The sequence below is a fragment of the Arvicola amphibius genome, chromosome 4 (genome assembly GCF_903992535.2).
Source record: "Arvicola amphibius chromosome 4, mArvAmp1.2, whole genome shotgun sequence".
NCBI lineage: Eukaryota > Metazoa > Chordata > Mammalia > Rodentia > Cricetidae > Arvicola > Arvicola amphibius.
The window spans coordinates 61,940,382-61,961,872 of NC_052050.1; the positions used below are offsets into that span (position 1 = coordinate 61,940,382).

At 52.7% G+C, this 21,491-nt stretch overlaps 1 protein-coding gene across 1 annotated transcript in view; it reads left to right on the forward strand.

Annotated features, from left to right (window-relative positions):
• Positions 1-21,491, forward strand: part of Obscn (obscurin, cytoskeletal calmodulin and titin-interacting RhoGEF) — a 142,391-nt gene that overhangs the window by 107,842 nt on the left and 13,058 nt on the right. The window contains 5 exon segments of the mRNA XM_038326509.1: positions 939-1,052; positions 7,506-7,673; positions 7,943-8,045; positions 8,359-8,488; positions 9,370-9,481. Coding sequence (XP_038182437.1) covers positions 939-1,052; positions 7,506-7,673; positions 7,943-8,045; positions 8,359-8,488; positions 9,370-9,481 — 627 coding nt within the window.

Genomic DNA, 21,491 nt, shown 5'->3' on the forward strand with positions numbered 1-21,491 from the left:
ATAAGGGGTGCTTTTGGGAGCAGAGGGCTCCACTCTCTCTTGTCAGCTCTGGGTGGGGTATAAGAACTGCACCCTCACTGCGAAATCCAGGTGGAGTATCAGGTTACCCTCAACTAGGGAGAGGGAACACTTGGGGAAATCATAGGGAGTTCCCACACAAAGACCCTAAGATCAGGACATCCATCTGGATTCTGCAAGATGTAGGGGAATCTTGTAACTTGGACCAGATTCCTCAGCCAGACCAAAAACATATCATCCAAACCATATGTTTTTTAAAAATTAATTTTTAATTAATTAGCCAAGCGGTGATGGTGCATACCTTTAATCCTGGCACTTGGGAAGCAGAGGCAGATGATCTCTGTGAGTTCAAGGCCAGCCTGGCCTCCAGAGTAAGTTTGGGACAGCCAGAACTGTTACACAGAGAAACCATGTCTTGAAAAAAAATTAATTGACTTTTGGTGATATATGCATATGTGTATACATGTATGTACCCATGTGTGTTGATATGTGGGAATGTGTACATGTGATGGAACCAGAGGAAGAGATCAGGTGTTCTGCTCAATCACTCTCTGCTGGGATTTCTTACTGAATCTGGAGCTTACGTTTTAGAGGGAGGCTGTCTAGCCAATGAGCTCCAGAGATCTGCCTGTATCTTCCTCCACAATGCTAGGAATACAGGCACATGAAGCTACATGATGGGGCTGCAAACTCAGGTCACAAACTCTTTATTTTTTTTACTATAGCCCCTACCCCTTCCCACTCTGTATCCAGTTTGCCTCACTCACCTTTGATTCTACATTGGGACCGCAGATGGTAACAACCACACTGCTGAACATGGAGTTATAGTGTTGGGTAGGGTAACCTGCCAGGGCATGTGCAGTTGAGACGGTAGGCCTGGCCTGTACACATAACATGAGGACCTCCTTATGTATCCTCAGGTCCCCCTGATTTTGAAGAGGAATTGGCTGATTGCACCGCTGAGCTGGGCGAAACAGTCAAGCTGGCATGCCGAGTGACTGGCACCCCTAAGCCTGTTGTCAGCTGGTACAAAGGTACCCAGGGACGAGGGTCTCCAGCCTTACTGTGGGGTGCTGGCTCTGCAACAGGGAAGGACCTCTTGAGAATGTAGGCTCTGTCCAGTGGTCCATGAGGCCTGAGAGGCAGGAGACAGGACAAGAGGATGATCAAGAGGAGGAGGATGTAGGGTAGGGGACAGGTGATGGACCGATAAATAAAACCTAAAGCCAGATAGTGTTGTGTGCTACCCAGAGGACTAGTGGCTTGGGGGCAATGACAAAGACAAAGCAGCCCTCTGAGATAACAGGTCTGAAAATTCTGCATGAGTGAGAGACAGACGCGAGGGCCGGAGTAAGCAATAGCCATGGCATTGAGGAGCAGCTCTGGTCAACAAGTCACATGTCACAGCACACAGTCACATGAGGAACTAGAGCCGAGAGGATGGAGAGGCTTGAGACAGTGTTGGGATTGAGGGTCATGATGCTCACGCCTCCCTCAGCTGTGATGGGAGGAGCCTCAAGGGTCAGTCTCACCCGACCTCACCACTGACGCCACCTGCATGTTTGGGTTCCCTTAGAACCTTTATTCCTGACATAACTGTGGCTTGAAAGGTCCTCAAGAGCACTTAAAAAAACTTCTTTATTGACCCTTTGGGAGTTTCACATCATGCACCCCAGTTCAGGTTCACCTCCTGGTCCCCCCATCCTTCCCTCATCCCTGCCACACTCCCCCACATAAGGAAAACAAATCAGAGTAAGCAAGGAAGTGAACAAAAGCAAAGCAAACAAAATTAAAACCACATTAGAAAAATCTCTTTGCTTCTCTTTCTTTCCCGTTTCTCTAACCCCTCTTCATTCGCCCTGGTGACAGTGGAGGCTCCAGTGGGCCTTATAGTATTCCTCTTTGTCCCGTCAGTTTTACTGGCAAATGTCAGTTGCAGTGAAGTCGCTGGTCTGGTTCAAGGCCTCTGTCTCCCGGTGCACCATCATCACTGGGCCCTCACAGGAACTCCTTCTGGGGGTCTCCTGTGGCTGGCACGAGTCTTGGAGATCGTTGTGGGTGCCGTTTCATAGGGCCAGTCCTTTCCCCAGTTCTAGCAGGTCCTAGATAGAGTAGATGCTAGGGCAGGGTCAACCCCAGGCCTGTGCTGTAGGCCTGCATGGTAAGCCCAAGCTTGGTCAGACTGGGCCCCTGTGGGTCACCCACCTTGGGCGAGTAGGTGGAGTCAGCTCCCCTACATGCATGCCCTCAGGGTTGGTTCACCCTGGCCTATAGTGAGGGGTGGGGGGGCATCTCTCCAGTGTGCAGAGACCAACTCTTTTGCTGTAGTGGCCAGCGAGAGGCAAGGCCAGCTTTCCCAGGGCCAGCAAAGGGCAGGACTGGCTCAGCATAGCCCCCTGATTTCATCTCTCATGGTTCCTAGGGCCTCCTGCAGTGACACAGGCCACAGACATCCCCACAGAGACCCAACTGTAGCTGGGCCACAGACCCAGACGGGCCCACGGCAGCAATTTGGGCCTGGGGGACATCCTGGCTCTGGGTGGAGGGACTGGTCAGTCAGGGAGTACCTGGTTTCCTGATGCCAAGTTCAGAGATCTCCAAGAGCACCCACAATTCTGGTGCCAAGTTCGGGAATCCCCAAAGCCCTCTGACTTAACACAAGCTGCAGGCTCAGAGTTCCAGGAGCCCCTTCCAGTTTCACAATTCACCCCATGGACTCACCGAAATGCTCTCTTCAGGGTTGTATTTTACTGCAGTGCAAGGGGCCAGGCTGACGTCATCTGGGCAGGGTCCATGAGTTGCCACGCATAAGTTTGTGTTTATCCCTCCCAGTGTCACGTGGCCAGCTCCCTTGTCCCCCAGCGTCGGTGCCTGATACAGAGAGCAACAGAGTACTGTTAGCCAGAAATCTCACTTGAGCCTTCCATTTCAGGATATTACCTGGATCTGGGTCAGTGGCCATGCCTGACTGCTCACACGGCCAACCTCAGTCTGAAGTCAGGCTGACACTGCCAGAGCCCGGAGTGCCCACCACAGACACTAATAGGAGGTGTCTGTAAGGCCTGAAGCTTGTACTGTGGACTTATCATTGGCATTAGTGGGACCATGTGTCATCTGACTTCCAGAGTCTGGAGAGAGGAGGAACAGTGGGGGCGGGGGGACGGGGATAGACTACAGTCAGCAAGGATGAGGCAGGTGACCAGCTTGACAATGACCATCACTTAGAGCCAGTCCCAAGACTGAAATAAGCCTCTGTGTCCACCTGCCTACCTATGGACCACCCCATCACAGATCATACACACTGCACATACTTGTATATATATGACACAATATGTAATTTGAACATTAAACCAGTACATACTAAAACATGTCACATGTATGAATATAATGCAGAAGTACACACTAGACACACATGCATGCCAGATATGCTCTAGCATGTGTACACATACACAAAGATACAAACATATATTCATATGTATACTACACAGGTATATGGACAGACAGTGCACATGCATACAAACACACTGCAGACACAGGCATAGAGACTCACTAATACATATGCACAGATACAAATGCTCCACACATTTACACATGCACACATACATGAACATCACAAATATATATGTACACAGACATGCCACACACATACACAGATATATGCACACACAGACCTAAGGTCTAGGACAAAGACATGTTTGCTCCTGTGATACAGCGGACAGTAGTGTCCTGAAACATGCCTAGTTCTCACTGGGTGGTGGGAATAGAGGAATTGGCTCCTGATGGTGACTTGAAAGAGCTGCCCTGGGTGTCATCTCTTGGCTCTAGAGAAGGTCACTTGTGACCATTGCTCCTGGGACTGGAAGGTTCCTTCACAGCTAACTACACAGAACCTTCCCCTTTACCCATCTATCCAATCTCCCCCCCCCCCATGTTCAGAGGTCAAGTGTAGAAAGCAAAAACCTTTTCATAAAAACAAGTCAGAGGTCAGTTTGAACCCCTGGTGCCTTATCTCTCTTGGCTGGGTTGTTAGTGGGCAAATGAAGCCTTGTAACCAGCCCCTGCCCTTTTTTCCTATTATCCCAGTAAGGAGCCTGCAGGGGAAGAGACAGTCTTTTGGGGAGGAGGGGGCAGCTACTTTCAGTGACCCAAAAAACCTTCCTGAGGAGCATGGACCAGAGGGCATGAGGGACAGCCAGGTCCTGGAGTGGCTATTGTGGACGGTCATCAGATGGCAGGAAGCCCCCCCACCGTGGCATCATGTGGCTCATGCTGGCCACAAGGCCACATTCACTGATCAGAAACAATATGTCTGGTTTCATGGGACCTCCTGCCAAGGTGGGGTGTAGGTACCCCATATGATGTGACCATGCTCTCTGTAGACTTGGAGAGCATCTCTCAGTAGCCTTCTGTCTGGTGTGAACATAGCTTTGGTTCTGCCTAGCTGGTGGTGTTGTGTTGTAATGGCTCCATCCAAGAGTTCTGGTGGTCTGGGTTAGGTGTCCTCAATCTTTCAGGTGTTTATTTGATTTATGCTTTGTGGTCCCAAAGAGGGACTCCTTTAACCTGTCACTAGCTGTTTACATGGCAAAACAGCTGGCTAAGTAATGATGTAATGGTCTTCACTAAGGAGAGCAGCATGGGGCAAAGCTACAAGAATGGCTTTGAACTCTGCCCACTGAGCAGAGGATGGCACCTCTGTCCAGCTGCAGCGCTTGGTCTGTGTGCTGCTGACTTTCTGCTTATCTGAACAATGAATGATTCATGGGTCCAGACCTTCAGGGAACCAAAGCAGTTCGGCCTTGGGACTAGAAAGGTAGAGTACCCCATCCTGGGAGGGTCATCGCTTTTCATGTGAATTTGGTGATTGAGCTGGCTGGGCACTGCTTGTCATGCTTGTCACAGGCATCTGAACTGGCTCATCATAGAACAGACACATAGAGTATCACTGAACTGAATGTCTGGTTTCCACCAGAGCCCCAGAGCATGCAAAGAGTTGGTTTGGGGAAGTGACGTGTCTAGTGGCCATGTTGGAAAGAGGTCAGATCCAAACCCTAGGCTGGGCTTCCTTTGCCAGAGTCTTCAGTTGGCAAAATGATGAGTCTCAGAAACTTAAAGTTTGCCCAAGACCATGTAAAAGCCTGCTGGCATTTGGGCTTCTGTTTCCTGTTGCTGTAACAAAGCAACAGATTTTTTTTTAAGGTTTCTCTGTAACTTTGGTGCCTGTTCTGGAACTAGCTCTGTAGACCAGGCTGGCCTTGAACTCACAGAGATCTGCCTGCCTCTGCCTCCCGGGTCCTGGGATTAAAGGCACGTGCCATCACTACCCGGCTAGAAATTTTTTAAATAAACTTAATGTTTAATAAAAACATTGTATTGGAGGCTGAAAGGCCTAAAAGCACAGTGTCGTCTGGTGAGGCTCCTATTGTCTGTCTGCAGTACAGTGTGGCCGCGGGCACGGCGATGGGAATATGTTAGCTGGAGGGAGCAATTATGGTAGACCGTAAGGAAGAGGGACTCCATCTGGGCTTGCTCTCCAAATAACTCTTGAAAATTTGAGTTACACTTATAGATCAGTATCAGTCCCTTCTCAAGGCGCTTTTATCCGTGGTCTAATCCACTTCCTCCGCAGCCCGATCCACTGTCCTCCGTGGCCTGATATACTTCACCTGGAGCCCTCCACTAAGGTTCTCCACAGTATCAACACTGGGGACCAAGCTTCCAACACAGGAACTTTCAGGGGACCCACACTGGACCCAGAGCAGTGCTCACGGGAATCCCTCCTACGGGGAAGTCCAGAAGGTCCACAGCTAGCTGCAGCACTCTGAGAAACCCTCAGGTTAACCCCAGACTGACTGGCTGAGACCCAGGAGAGGGTATAGGTGGGGCATACACTGTATCCCAGCGTCCAAGAGTCCCATAAGGCATTCTCCCATAGAGGACGCAGAAGACAAAGATTGGTTATTGTGAATGCCGACATAGTGCTGAGGCACTCCCCACCAGGAACAGACCCTGAATCTTAGGTTTCTCAGGCCGCCCTACTGGTGAGCACACTCAGGTCTAAACATCTGCGATGGATGCTCCTAACTGACCAACCAGAAGAGCACTGATCCCGTAGAAATGGACCGTTAAAGGACCTTGAAGGCCAGAGTGCTGAGTCCAGACTTAGAGTTCCAATAGATGGTCACAGACCTGGTCTTGTGAACTCAAAAAGATTTTGACAGTTGTTATCCAAGACAAAAAGGAGCCATGTCTGATGTCGCTAAGATGGCCATCAGCAGCTGCTAGACTCACCAAGGATGTCCACACCAGCGGAAGCCACATGGGCAGTGCCTGATCTGACTGAGCCAATCCATTTCCTGTAGCTAGCACCCTGCCACCATCCAAGGTCACCAAGGAGGACTTGACCTCCAATGATCCTTGGACTCTTTTCCCTTCTGGGTTTTGTGCTGTCTCTGTCAGCCAATCTGGGAAGGGACCAGGAAGCTGGGTTGCCTGAGATGTTTAGGTGGATGCTTGTATGATGACTTAGCCTTCACACACACACACACACACACACACACACACACACACACACAAACACATTTTGAGACAGGGTTTCTCTTTGTAACAGCCCTGGCTGTCCTGGAACTTGCTTGCAGACCAGGCGGACCTCAAACTCACAGAGATCCACCTGTCTCTGCCTCTGTCTCCCAAGTGTTGGGATTGAAGGTGTGCACCACCCTGCCCAATCTAGCCCTCGAATCCTTTACCGTGAGCCATGCTTTGCTCTCACTATTGTTTCAGAATTTACTGCCAGTCTTCAAATAGGTTTTACCAAGGTGATGATTTAAAAGATAGGTGTCTAGTGTGTCTGCCGCAGATGGTCCAAGAGTGCCTAACTTTAGGGTGAGCAGGGGTATCCCTGAAGGAGATGCGTTTTCCCTAAATGGAGAGGGGAGGTTCTGGTTGCTCATGGCTGAGGAAACTGGAACTTTACCTTTGAGAGGAAAGGCACAAGGGTGTGGCCTGGGAGGGGGGCTTGGTACTGAGGTCTGAGCTGTCTGCTGGGAGTGGTCTCCACTTGCTCAGGGGAAACCCTGGTGCTTGTCTTGCTACAGGGGATGGCTGTAGGACAGGGTTGGCGGAGGGAGGAGGAGGAAGGGCCGCTAGGGAATGGCTCATGCCGTTAGGTTTTCAGGGTGGAGGTGATTGATGGAAGAGGAGTCCACATCACGTATGCTGGGTGTTGTTGTCTTGTAAGATACCCAGAGCAGGTGCAGTTGTTGAGGAGAGGAGGTGACCAAGAGCCAGCACCCCGACAGTTCAGACCCTTTCAACACCCTCTGTTTCTAGAATGTTCAAGTTGGACGGAGACAGATAGCTGAGATCGATAGCCTTTGTGGAGAGGCACTGGGGTGGGGGAGAAAGAGAGGGAGAGGAAGATTGTGCCTAGCCTCTTGTTCTCCCTTTGGGACCTTATTCCATAAGAGCCTGCCCCTGCTTTCCAGATGGGAAGCCAGTGGAGGTAGACCCACACCACATCCTCATTGAAGATCCTGATGGTTCCTGTACCCTCATCTTGGACAACCTGACCGGTGTAGACTCTGGCCAGTACATGTGTTTTGCGGCCAGTGCGGCTGGCAATGCCAGCACCTTGGGGAAGATTCTAGTACAAGGTGAGCAGGATGGGTTTCCTGGTGTGGTGGACACCCCACCAGTCCATTGTCAGTGGTGTGGACTCTGCCCAGAATACAGGCTGTGGGAGGGTGGTGTGTGGGATGAGCCTGAGGATGGAGCAGGCCCGGTGACTTGGGGGTCTCCTAGAAACCCCCAGAGGAAGGTCGCTTCTGGAGGTGAAGACACCGCAGTCCCCACCCCAGCTCTCCCTCAGTTCCATCACAGACATCTTTCTGTCTTTCCTGCCCTTGCCTACCTCTGCCCACAGTGCCCCCACGATTTGTGAACAAGGTCCGGGCCACACCCTTTGTGGAGGGGGAGGATGCACAGATCACCTGCACTGTGGAAGGTGCCCCATATCCTCAGATCAGGTGAGACCTGGGCTGCAGAAATGGGAATGCAGCTCCTGCAGAGGCGGGAGGGCTGGGCAGCATGATCTCCTAAGCCAGGGAGGTTGTCCATGGCCACTGATCTTGGGCTTATGATTCCCTCTGTAGCTAGGAAGAAATGGCTGGACTGTGGCTTCCAGGAAGGTAACTTAGCTAGGGACACTGGATCTGTGGTAACCTAGTAGGGGTTTTAAGCACTAGTAGCTCTCTTTGGAGGTGCCCTGAGTACCCTGAGGGTACCATGAGGATGGCTCTGGCTGGACACTGGCTCACAGGGCCTCCTGACTGGTTCCAGGTGGTACAAGGATGGTGCCCTGTTAACCCTGGGCAACAAGTACCGGATGCTGAATGAGCCCCGCAGTGGAGTGCTGGTGCTGGTGATCGGGGCAGCCAGCAAGGAGGACTTGGGACACTATGAGTGTGAGGTGAGGCACGTGTGTGAGGCATGTGTGTGATAGCCTTCCTCAGAGGTCTGACGGAAGCCAGGTTCCACTGTAGATGTGTAGGTGTAGATGCTCTAGGCCAGCCATAGAACGTCAGGCTGCTGGCACCCACCCTCCCCAGCCACCTGTCCTCTGCCTTGTAGCCTGTCTTCTGTCACATTAGGCTGTGCCCTGTTACCTTGTCCCCTTGCCATTGTCCCTACCATTTTAAGATGATGCTTAGCATCTGCCTGGTGGAAGGGACCTGGTGCTGACCTCAGTTGTCACTCACTAAGGTAAAAATGTAGTGCCATTTACTCAGTGAGTCTGGCATTGCACGTGCAAAGCTCACCCTTGCCCCAGGCACAGCTACCCTATGTCTCTGTGCTCTTCATCCTCAGATCTGAGGTGGAGACCAGCCTGGGTCCTCTGGCCTGTGTCCAGCTCTTACTAGAGCTGTTGTCTGGAAGCCAGCCCCCTCTGTATGGCTTCAACTGCAACCCTAGGACACTTGTCTCCCATCAGGTTTCCTGGAAGCAAGGGCACTCTGGATTAGATAGCACAGATGCCAAGGGACCATGTAATGACTTCAATAAATTAAAGTGGAGTCCACCTGCAGGTTCCTGCTATTCTTGTTCAAGTACCCAGCCCCTGCCCTCCACCCCTAGCTGAGCAGCCACATCCTGGCCAGGGAAGAAAGAGATCAGACTCCACATTATGGGTCTCTAGGGAGCCCATGGTTGGGCTAGAAGCCCTTTCCCCTGTGCAAAACATATTCAGCGGAGGGCCCAGGCTCACCAGATCATTGGAGTGGTTCTAATGAGAGGGTCCAGACCCCTTGAGCAGCCTGGGTTCTTAGTGGGCCTTTGTTGTCCTTTTGCCAGCTGGTGAACCGGTTGGGCTCAGCACGTGGTGGGGGAGAACTGTACATGCAGAGCCCTGCACTGCGTGCCCGGGACCAGCACCATCGGGAACAGCTTGTGGCTGCAGTGGAAGGTAGGTTCTGTGTCTGTGCTGTCTCAGTGACTCGCGAGTTCTAAGCCCCAGGCGTGAACCTCCACCGGCCTGGAAGGAGCCTGGTGGAACTGAAACTATCATCCCTGCCAACCAGGAGGGGCCTCTAGGAGGAGGGGGCTAGATCTCAGGGTGGGAAATGATGGAGGCCAAAAGCTGGGGAGGCTGTGCAGGAGGTCAGAGGAGGCGGCTGCGGGGTCATGTGTGCACCTGTGGGTGATGGGGAGGCTGTAGAGGCAGTCAGAGGAGGCGGCTGTGGGGTCATGTGTGTACCTGTGGGTGATGGGGAGGCTGTAGAGGAGGTCAGAGGAGGCAGCTGTGGGGTCATGCATGCACCTGTGGGTGATGGGGAGGCTGTAAAGGAGGTCGGAGGAGGAGGCTGCGGGGTCGTGTGTGCACCTGAGAGTGCTGGGGAAGACATGAGCCCAGAGTGAGAGCAGGAAGTTGCCCTGGATAACGGGCATCCCACAGTCCTGCTCAGCCTTTATCTCTGCAGAAGGGACAGAGCAGGGCCTCCATCAGCTTGACTGGCAGTGGTCATGGAGGCTCCGTGCAGGTGGCATCAGGAGTGGGTGAGGGGCCCACGCTGAGTGCAGAAGGCACGGCTGCTTGGAGCAAGGGCAGGTGTCAGGACATCCCGTGGGTATGGGCTGCCTGGAGCAGGGGCAGGTGTCAGGACATCCCGTGGGTATGGGCTGCCTGGAGCAGGGGCAGGTGTCAGGACATCCCGTGGGTGTGGACTGCTTGGAGCAGGGGCAGGTGTCAGGACACTTGTGGGTGTGGACTGCCTGGAGCAGGGGCAGGTGTCAGGGCACCTGTGGGTGTGGATTACCTGGAACAGGGGCAGGTGTCAGGGCACCTGTGGGTGTGGACTGCCTAGAGCAGGGGCAGGTGTCAGGACATCCCATGGGTGTGGACTGCCTGGAGCAGGGGCAGGTGTCAGGGCACCTGTGGGTGTAGACTGCCCGTGAGAAGCACAACGCTGCAGTTCAGGATTCTGATCAGGGTTACTGCTGGTGTACCAGGGGTAGGGGTGGGAGTCATCTCACTAGGGACTGGAGAGATAACTCAGTGGTTAAGAGCATTTGCTGCAGCCGGGCAGTGGTGGCGCACGCCTTTAATCCCAGCACTCGGGAGGCAGAGGCAGGCGGATCTCTGAGTTCGAGGCCAGCCTGGTCTACTAGAGCTAGTTCCAGGACAGGCTCTAGAAACTACAGGGAAACCCTGTCTCGAAAAACCAAAAAAAAAAAAAAAAAGAGCATTTGCTGCTCTTGTGGAGGACCTGAGTTCAGTTCCCAGTACCCATGTCAGGACACTGCCTGTCAATCTAGCTCCAGTTGGGCACCTGACACCATCTTGTCTCTGTGAGGGTCAGCACCTATGTGTACAGAGATAAAATCAAAATAATTATTTAGAACAAGATATAGATTAGCCTGACTAGGGACAGAAGGTGAGTTTTGTTAATTGTCCTGGAAGATGTAAACAGACATCTGTCCATTTACTTCTGATAGCGCATCAATAATGGACCAAAGAAATAATTCTACACAAGTCTTAGTAAGCGGATGAATTTGTTGGGATTGCTTAGAGGCATATGGGTAGGTGGTTACTTACAGAAACATGAATAACTCAAAGGCAGCTGCCTCACCAACAGGTCCATCCCAGCATGGGTATTGTATGACCCAGCATTGGATGACCTGGAGGGGGGTCTTCCTTCCTTCCTGTGTCCCCGTGGGTTTCCCTCATAGAAGGCGTGGTCCATTAGTTCAGTTTGGAAGATGGAACCACATCATACTCCACCCCTTCCCCAGACTCTTCCATTCTTTCTGACTCCTTTTGTTGTTTGATGTTCTCTGAGCCTCAGAGGGATGGTAAATATGTCGGATTATTTTCTTCTATCTATGGCTGAGTGTGGCAGAGAAACAGTCATTTAGTTTCGGGAGCTAATGGATTATGGGTCTCTGTAGCACACCCCTCCCTGGAAAAAAATAAAATTTCCTCTATGACTGATCAAAATGACTGACCAAAGCTAACAGCAGCAGTAATTGATGGGTGTAAATACAGATGTTTAGAAGGCAGTTTGATAGGCACATCACAGCCAGTGAAGAAAGCAACACCAGTTGCCTCCACTCAGGGACCATGGGCTTTCCTTCCTTGCAGTACTGTATGTGAATTCCCTCTCATGGAGCAGGCTTTGAATCTAATAGGAAATCAGATGGTTGCCCCATGACGGCTGTGCCGCCATTGTCCTAGCAAGCACAACTTGTGTGCCATGTTAGTGTGGCATGTTAGTGTTGTAGTGCACATGGCCACTCCTAGCTGATGATGACCATTGGTGACCCAGTGGTCCAAGCAGCGCCTACTGGCACTAGCCAGCAAAGAGGGAATTTCCACTTCAGTGCTAACTTTATTTTCCATGTCCTGTGTCACAGTGTGTCAAGGCTTCAGCAGCAGGTTCTTACCATTTAGACCTGTTATGCAGCCGTGACAACAGCCTTTCTGGTTTGTAAGGCCCTGTAGAGGAGTAGCCCAGCCCTGGCTCTGGGACTTTTAGTCCACACTGTATGCTTCTACGAGCGTCTTCCTGTCCATGTAGGTGCTTTCATTTCAACTCCATCACTGTTCTAGATGCTTTAACTAATCTGTAAGAGTCTCCTCAGGGGTCAGCACTATATGATATCACTTCCTTTTTAAGCAGAAGGTGGGTGGGTTCTCTGAAGGCCAGCCATCATCCATTCTAAGTATCAAGTGGTCTTGGTCAGCTAGGGCTTTACTAAAAGAGAAACATTATAAAAGGCCAGTATATAGTAGGAAAAGATCACATCCGTTGCTTCATCCGAGAGTGGTGTCAGGCACAGATAAGAGGTACTACTTCATTTAGCCTTCCATAATTCACAGACATTTGTCAACGAACCATCTGGTCTCCTCATCCTGAGGTGCCATGGCTGCTGCAGAACTCATGGGCATCACCCCACTTTCGATGGCCTCAGCAGGGTGGAACCTGAGTTGCATATGTCAGCACCCACTGCAGGATCCGTACAACCCCTGCATCCCACGTGTCTCTCACTCTGCTGGCCCCTCTGCAGCCACCACTAGTGTTCTGTGACTGTTACTAGTGAGATGAAATGTCTGTTTGTCCCAGATATGGCATGGATGACAGACTGAAACATTTCTACTGGAGTCTCGATTAGCGAACCGGTGAGATGGCGGGGGTTACGTTCAGGAACACGGGTGACACAAATGTGGGCATATTACTGGAAGCCTTCTTTGGCAAGGGCGAGGACTCAAAAGGCCGTATTCTCAGAACTTGTAGCACAGCCTGAAGGCTGCTCTGCTGGGCTCCACTCCCCAGTAGTTGTTACTGCTTAGGTAACTTGGGAAGCCGGCAGCGCCTTGGAAATTTTGTGGACTTCTTGAGTCTTAATGAACCTCCCTTAATGAGCGGGTGTTTCAAATTGTAGTAAGTGGCTACCTTAGGAGGGTTATGACAAGACACTTGCATGGACAGTCAGGACGGGAGGAGCCAGCTAGTGCTGTCCCATCTGGAAGGACTCCAAGACACTGGAGAGCCTCACATCCCTGGGGGCATAAAAACAGAGACTGGACCAGCACCAAGTGAGCCACAGTGCCCATAGTAGAAGTGGTGACATATATATCTTCTGAACACCGAAACTGGCTCATGTGGTCCCTTGGCCACTGGAACCAGTTCCTGCCATCTAGACCCTCTCAGAACTGAGCTGCTCAGAGCCCAGCAGCTCAGCCTTGGGACCTCTGATGTCCTCCACTGTCCTCTCAGAGATACCCCTTTCTTTGATGAGCAAAGGTCTTTGATTCTTGTCTCTCATAGGGTCAAAGACCCTTTTCTGTGACTTGCCACACACAGGCTGTGTCTGACCACAACCTGGTTACTGAAGCACCATGCATACTTGCGTCTGCCGCCACCGGCACAGTCTCTTCCCATGTGCATCCTGTTGGGTACACACCTCATGGCGTGCAAGTGCATCCTACACAGTCATTTACTTGGTTGTCGTGATGAGTCTTTTTCTGGGACAGAAGAGGGGTGGCAGCATGGAAGAGCAGGCCCAGGACTCACTGGGATTGGATGTGTATCAATGCCTTGGGGAGGCGAGAAGGCTGGTCCTGGAAGACCCTGGAGCCAGAGTCCAGCCAACCTGCTTCCTAACCCCCGTCCTGCTTCCTGTTAACCCTGCGGCTCTGCAGCCAGAGTGGCCTGACAGAACTCTGTGGGTGTGGCTGCCCTCTTGCTTTGTCCTGCATCAGGCTGGGAGCCCTGCTTCGCACAATTGCAGCCTGCCTGTGGCTGCCAGTTACACCCAGGCCCAAAGCTGGTCATGTTGATTCGCTGTGAGCAGAGGGGCCAGGAATGTAGCATCTCAGAGGTGTTGTGCCTGCTGCTCTTGAGAGCAGTGAAGTGGGATCCATTAGGGAGGGTGAAGGTGCTAGAGCAGGTGGGAAACACGTTGCTTATCTGTGTACACCGAGCTCTGGGGCTGGAACCTAGACTCTCACTGCGGGGTCCCTTCACATTAGGGGAAACCTTTACACACACACATTTACAAACACATACTTGCCTATACACACATGTGTATGCATATGTGTAAAAACTTATGTATGTACATATATAAGCATGTATGTGCTTTGTGAAAGATAAATATGCATATATGTGCCTATACACAACACATAATAAATGCATCTTCTATACACACAGACTGATGGTACCTTATCTCACATGCACCTCGGCTGAGAGAGGCTGTCACGCTCTGTTGCCTTCCTCTGTGTGAACTTGCAGCAAACCAGGACTTATGAGATAGTGTCCTAGGCTACTCCCCTGGGCAGTTTCCCCCACAAGGTTATAAAGACCTCTACTAAAATGTGAGGGTGTAGGCTGTCTACGAGCTGCCTACGGCCCGGCTGCTGAGCCTTTGCGGGGCATCTGGGAGAGTCCATCTGAGGGTACTGTAGAGAAGAGCCCTCTTGCTGGATAGAGCCAGAGACAGTCTGGTCCCAAATGAGTCCCAGCCAGTTTCTCAACCTAGAGCTCCACACACGAGGTGGGAGCTGCTGGTCCTAAGACAGAGACATGCTGGGGTTGTCTCTCCTGAGAGACAGGTCTTCCCATCCTGAGACACTGTCTAGGGCTGTTGCTAGAAGGACATCTGTGGCCTCCCACCACGGAGCTCAGCTGTGCCATTTTTGGAACTCTAGGGTCCATCCATCCCCGCTTTTAGTCTTTGTGATGTTATTGTAAAAGAGGCATCGGTCATCCTATCCTGGTCTTATGTGGCTGTTGGCTCCTTGTGCAGCTCCAGCCCCACCCCTGGCCCTGCCTGGGGTTCAGATTCTATGTCTGAGAAGTAGAACCTTATGTGTGACAACTTCACAGAACTCCCATGGCCTATGGACTGGGTGAGGTTTTATACTGAGGCAGGCTCTTCTTCCCACCCCCCCCCCCCCCCCCCCAGCCCTTGTGATACCCTAAGGTCACTAGGTCCTCCATGTGAGATGCAAGGTTGACACTTCCCATAGAACAGGTATTGTTCCCTGTTTCACAGAGAGGGAACTGGATCCCCCTGCTGCAAAGGTCTTCCCAGGAACACTCAGATAGGCAGGGCCAATGCTCCTACACCAAACAGGTTGCTACGCTATCAACACTACTCAGCTCAGTCCCCGAGTGCTGCTGGTCTGTAACGGTTGCTGTTCCGACTGTTTTCTTTGTAGTCACTGAGCAGGAGACAAAACTCCCCAAGAAAACCGTCATCATGTAAGTGCAGGCGCGACTCTCATCTTCCTTTTGACTGTCGTGCCCATGCATGCATGCTACTAACTCCCTCACCTTACCAGCCTGATGTCCTTGCTGCCTGCCAGCCTGCCTGCCTGCCTGCGCACCTAACCTTCACATTCTGCATGGGTCATCAGCATCTTGTGGATTCTTGCAGGCACCTAGCCCAGCCACTTCCTGGGGTCTGTGGACTCTGTACACACCACAGCTCTCTTCTGAGGCCTCAGAGCACACGCCGCAGGGTGCTGTTATTCTACATATTTCATGGTGACTCACCAGGATAGTGGCTTTCCAGCATTTGGGGAGAGCTGGCAATGAAATCTATTTCCCTCAATAGGCTCAAGACAGGTTTCTGCCCTTTGGTGTCCGAGAGTTTAGGCAATGTTGGTAACAAGTCTTTCTGCAGCGATGGAGTCCCAATAGAGTCCCATTCCATAACCTGCCCTGCCCAACAGCATTTTTTAAAAGATTTTATTCATTATATATACAGTGTTCTGCCTGCATGTACACCTGCAGGCCAGAAGAGGGAACCAGATCTCATAGATGGTTGTGAGCCACCATGTGGTTGCTGGGACTTGAACTCAGGACCTCTGGAAGAGTAGTCAGTGCTCTTAACCTCTGAGCCATCTCTCCAGCCCCCACAACAGCATTTAAATATGTCTAGTGCATCAGACAGCCAAATCTTAAATGTGACCCAGTTTTTATTCATTGGATCTAACCTAAATAATGCTACCATGGTAGGTATCATAGCCCTGGAGCATTTGGGTCTCCAAGCCCAGCTGTTACATTTAGAAGATGGGGAAACTGAGGCTCTGGGAAGTAAGGAGGCCATCTGAGAGCCACTTCCACCAGCCAGCCTTTTCTTCATTCTCTAGTGCTTTAAAGCTCAAACAAAAATCCTATGTATGAATCCCAGGAGCTCGGAGCATGGCGACCCCACTGAATGTGGGATTTTGGGGACCAGGAGAATCTGGAGACGAGAGAGGGTACAAGAGACAGGGAAGCCCAATAAGGGGAGGTCTCTTCTGTGCCATGGGTGGCCATGTTGCTGGAGAATTCTGTCTGCAGACCTTGGATGACGTCTGGGTTATCCCTTATTGCCCCATATCCACCTCTCTCCGTCTAAGGCAGCTGCTCCCATGTTGCCACCCAGCCTGTGCTCACCACCCCAGCATGGCAAGGCCCCATGCTGGAGGTTGGCACAGATGATTACCCGTGTCTGCCATATGGGTAGCAGTATTATCAGACACCTTGAGGCATCCAGATCATGGTCCCTGGTTCCAGAGGAGACCCCAGATAGCCAGTATTTGTGAACTAGCCTTTCCATTTTTTATTCCTACCTCTGCTGGGAACAAGAAGCAATTGAGCCCAAACTTAAAAACGTGGAAAGTCCTAGCCAATGCCTGTCAACTCACTCTGGTGCTCAGGTTTTACCTCCTTCTGCCACCTTCACTCCCATTTTGGAAGGTGGAACTTGAAGAGGGGATGGGGTATGTGAGAAGTCCCAAAAGGCCTATGGCAGCTCAGACAGGTCCAGACAGAGCTAAGTAGCCCCTTCAAGTGTCCTTGTTGGCCTGGGGAGCCCTCACTGCTCTCATCCATTCAAACCCAGAGACCAGGAACCCCAGCTGCAAGTCAGAGCCGGTGGCACGCTGGACTTGCTATTGTGCATATGGCTGCTGCACCAGCCAGCCATCAATCCCTATTAGCCGAGGTGCTTGGGGCACTGAGAGCTGGCCAGGCACCATCCCTAGGGGACAAAGCACAAAGCCTACTCCAGGGATGGGAAGGAGGGGTGACCAGCACAAGGGACATTTGCAAAGCACACCTCACTTGGTGGTGGGAGGTACCCAGTACTCTTGTTTCAGATCACATCCTAATGTCAGGGGGTTGATCACTGGGACTTTGTGCTTTGTTCCTATGGTTTTCTTAGCAAGGGCTGTGCAGGGTGGGCTCAAGCGCATGTGCAGGAGTTTGTGCTGTCTTAGCCTCTGTTCACTCACACATGCACTAACCAGGGCTCTGGCATATGCTGATGGCACTGTGCTGGGTGAGGCTGTGGGTCTCCGTGCCCATCTCTTCTTGGGCCCTCTCCCCCTACCAGAGAAGAGACCATCACTACCGTAGTGAAGAGTCCCCGTGGCCGACGACAGTCCCCGAGCAAGTCTCCCTCCCGTTCACCCTCCCGCCGCTCTGCCAGTCCGCTGAGGCCAGGGCTTTTGGGCCCCGAGATGCTGTACCCACCAGGGAGCAGCCCATCCCGGAGACTTGAGGTAGAAGCAAGCAGGAAGGCCCCAGTACCTGCATTATATGTGACAGAAGCTGAAGCCGTCGCTCCAGCCTCGCAGCCCAAACCCAAGTGGTTAGAGGTTGAGGAAACCATTGAAGTCCGGGTGAAGAAGACAGGGTCACGGGGTGCATCTCCTGTCCGAGAGATGCCCAGCAGTGGAGAGGGAATCCTCTTCACACTGCCTAGTGGGATCGCTGGCAGGGACCCAAATGCCAACAACTCCAACAACAAGAGTGTGTCCCAGGAAGCTCGGACCTGCAGTCCCCCTATAGTCCATGTTGGTGAACCCTTCATCTTCCATGTGGACCCAATGGGCAATGTGGAGTGGGCAGCTGCCAGCCCTGAGCCAAAGGAGGTCAGAGCCTCCCAGGAGGAAGGGAACGTTGCAAAGGATGAAGGAGACAGTGACAGAGAAGAAAATACCTTCCTACTTGAAGAACCCCAGGACGCAGGTAGCCTTCATGGCCGTGACCCCAAAATCCTCACGCACAATGGTCGGGTGCTAACATTAGCTGACCTGGAAGATTATGTACCCCAGGAAGGAGAGACCTTTGGCTGTGGGGACCCCACCCCCAGCACCCCTGATGAACCTCCCTGCGAAGTCTCCGTGCTCCAGAGAGAGATCAGAGAGCCCACTGTGGGGCAACCTGTCCTACTCAACGTGGGGCGTCCTCCAGGCCCCAGTGCCATACCCAGCTTCTTCAGGTCAGGACCCCAGGTCCACAGCCCCGAGGGTGTCTCCTTCCGCTTGCGTGAGGCCTGGACAGGACCAGTGAGTGCCACCCCTTGGACAAGCTCCTTCCGCACCCATGTCCAGAGCTCTGTAGATGGCGGCCAGAATAGCTTCAAGACAGAGGTCTCTACCCGGACAGTCAGCCTCGGGGCCATAGGAGAGACAGTCACTCTGCATATTAACCCAGATGGGGGAGAGGCTCCAGGCCCCTCCCAGGGTTGATGCCACACCCTGGGGACAGAACCTGGGGACAACAAGGTAAGGCAAGTGGCCCAGAGCCTTGGGCCCTGCCAGGTACCAGCGTCTACCCTGGAACCCACAGCTTACCTCAGGGACCTCCCACCCCCTGCTCTTCTCCAGCCTGGGATGGAGTCTTCCTTGCTTTCCTGCTCAGTCCTTCCTACCTCACTGGACTTGTTCTCTGCGGGGAAGACGGGGAAGTACCTGCCGTGTTAGAATACGCTGCTGTCACAAGAGCTCTGGCCAGGAGCAGCTTAGAGACCCCGGCTTTGGACTTCACCCCGCAAACCTTCTGTGGGGCTCTCAAAACAAGATGTGGACTTGGGTGTTTGCCCTGAGACATATCCCCACTGAAGGTCTTCCCTAGGGCTACACCCAAGGCATGTGTTGGCCGGCCACCAGCTCTGCGGATCTTCAGGGCCACATCTATGGTGGACAGGCTGCAGGGTGGGGGGACTCCCAGGCCATTACCGTGACGAGAACAATAAAACAAGTCCCAAACCCTCCTCTCTGCTTCTTCTTGATTTTTCACCTGGAAGTTTAGGGTCCTATTCTCATTTTTTTTTTCGAGGTCACATCTCAGGTCATATAGGATCCCTAGGGTGGTTGGCTATCTGTGTACCCTGATGACGGGCATGCAGGTCCCAGTCTGTCTTGAGCTCCATGGGTAGAATAGGGTCAGCAGTGAATCTTTCCTTGACAGTCTATGGGGCTGGTCCTTGAGACTCACAGTGTGGACCAGGGCAGCCGTCATGCTCACCTTTGGCCTGTCAGAATCTGGGCGGATCTTCCTAAGCCATGGATAGTTGAGGCTATTGTAGGAGAAATGGGGAGTCATGAGTGAGACTAGGTGACCTGCGTGCCCTAAGCTCTCAGCATATGGGGTCAATTCCATTGTCTTCAGAGGGGATGACCTACAGTCCTTGCTCTTGTCTGTGAGTGCCAGGCAATCTCTAGCCCTGGGGCTGTTCTAAGGGTGCTGTTGACCTCTTGGAGTTGGGAAGAGTGTCTGGGTGTCCATCCAGCCTGGGTCTGTAAGCGTCAGAGATGCCTCATCAGCAAGCACTGAGGAGGATCTGGGTGGGGAGAAGGTTCGGGCAGGGGACTTGCTAGCAAAGGAGAGGTAAGCAATCCTGGGGCAGCTGTGTGGGAACCTCATGTGGGTCTGAAAGGTACAGGGGAGAGAAAATGAGCCACACAGGGGAGGGTTAGAGGATACTGGGGTTGCTCACTAGGAGCTGGGGAAGGACACAGGCCTGGGCTGGGCTTGGACCACTTAGGTAGGGGCAGGAAGCTGTCAGTCACATGGGGCGAGGCCTACGTGCCCTGGGAGATGAAATTTGGGCGTGGCTTCCTGAACACCCAATCCTCGGTTCCCCTGGCCCTTGATAAGTGCCAGTCTGTCTAAGCTTTGTAGTCTAGAGCTGGCTTTGAGGGGAGCCAGGTCTGGATGGAAGGTGTGTGGGACTGGAAGCACGTTGAAGACAGGGGCTTTCTGAAGGAGATGTGCTTGACCTTTAGCTTCAAGGAGGGTGGCCCTGGGGGTCCATGGCTCTGGAGGAGGAAACAGTGGCTCTCTGTCCCTGGGCTCAGAACTCCTCACTGTCCCATATCCTCCTGGGCCTCCCCATGCAGGTGGTTTCCAAAGCAGGGAACAGCAGACGGCAGGACAGGCGTGAGAAGGCAGTCTCTGAGAACTGGGGTGGGCACTCAGAGCCTGTGCCTGGGATTTCGGTCCCCAGGCCAGACTTACCTTGTGTTCCCATTCTCCTGTCCACAGACGCCTCTGTGGAGGACTCTGTCCATCCCACCCAGGATGGAACTGACCAAGAAGCCACTTCTGCCCTTTGGAGAGTGCTGAGCTCAGAAGCCCCCAGCCCCTCCCCAGGGGATTTCCCCTACACCAGACAAACCGAGCCGCCTGCACTTGAAGAGGCTGCTCCCCAGATCCCAGGCATGACAGCTTCAGGTACACCTGGTGAGGCCCAGTGGGGAGCTGACTCCAAAGACTTCTCCTCTCCCTAACTTGCTAACCCCACCCTATCCTTGGCCATACGATCCAAGGGGTCACCTTGATTGCCCGCTACATGCTTTCAGACTTGCAGAGCTCTGGGTCACCTTGGAACCTTTATGGCCTCATGTGCTGTCATGCACTTTGCCTGGTCAAGGTCTAACCTTAACTTGTCCTCAGTTTTCCTGTCTGTGAGCTGGGCCCACCCATGCCATGTACCAGGACCCAGAGGTGCCCACTCCTACCTAGAGTCTCAGTTTCCCCAGATGTGCCATCTGTCACTTAGTTTGTCCCAAACTCTTCTTTTCTAACTAGTCAGTGTGGTGTGTCTTACCTTGTCAATGAGTAAAGTGTCCTCCATGGGGTCCCACACTGCCACCTGTGTCCTGCTCTCATGTCACCGTAATGCCAGCCTGGCTGGGTGTACAGGTCCCGAAGGGCAGAGCTTCTCCATCCCAATGCCAGCCTGGGCAGAGCCTCTCCTTCCCAATGCCAGCTTGGTTGGTGGGCTAGGATATCAGGCTTGTCACCTTACCAGGGAACTGGAGGACCTCGATGTCTGGCTTCAACAGGACAGCCAGTGTCCATTACTATGCTGTGGGGGTCAGGGCTCATTGTGGGGGCCTGGTTCCTACTGAGGGCCCTGGTCCTGGAGCTGCTCTTGACTTTGCGATTCACCCCACACTGGCACATGGGGTCCCGTGCTTGTCCTCCTGACTCCAGCCTAGCTTCAGCTCACCAGGCTTCCTGTCTCCTACCAGCCGAGTCCCCAGAGGTCTCACAGCCTGACACACACAAAGGCCTGGAGCAGGAGACAACAGCAACTTCTGGGACCCAGGAACGGACTGTACCCATTCGGTAACTTCCTGAACTGGATGGGTCGTGTGTGGGTGGACCTGCCCTCCGAAGGACGTCCTGGGT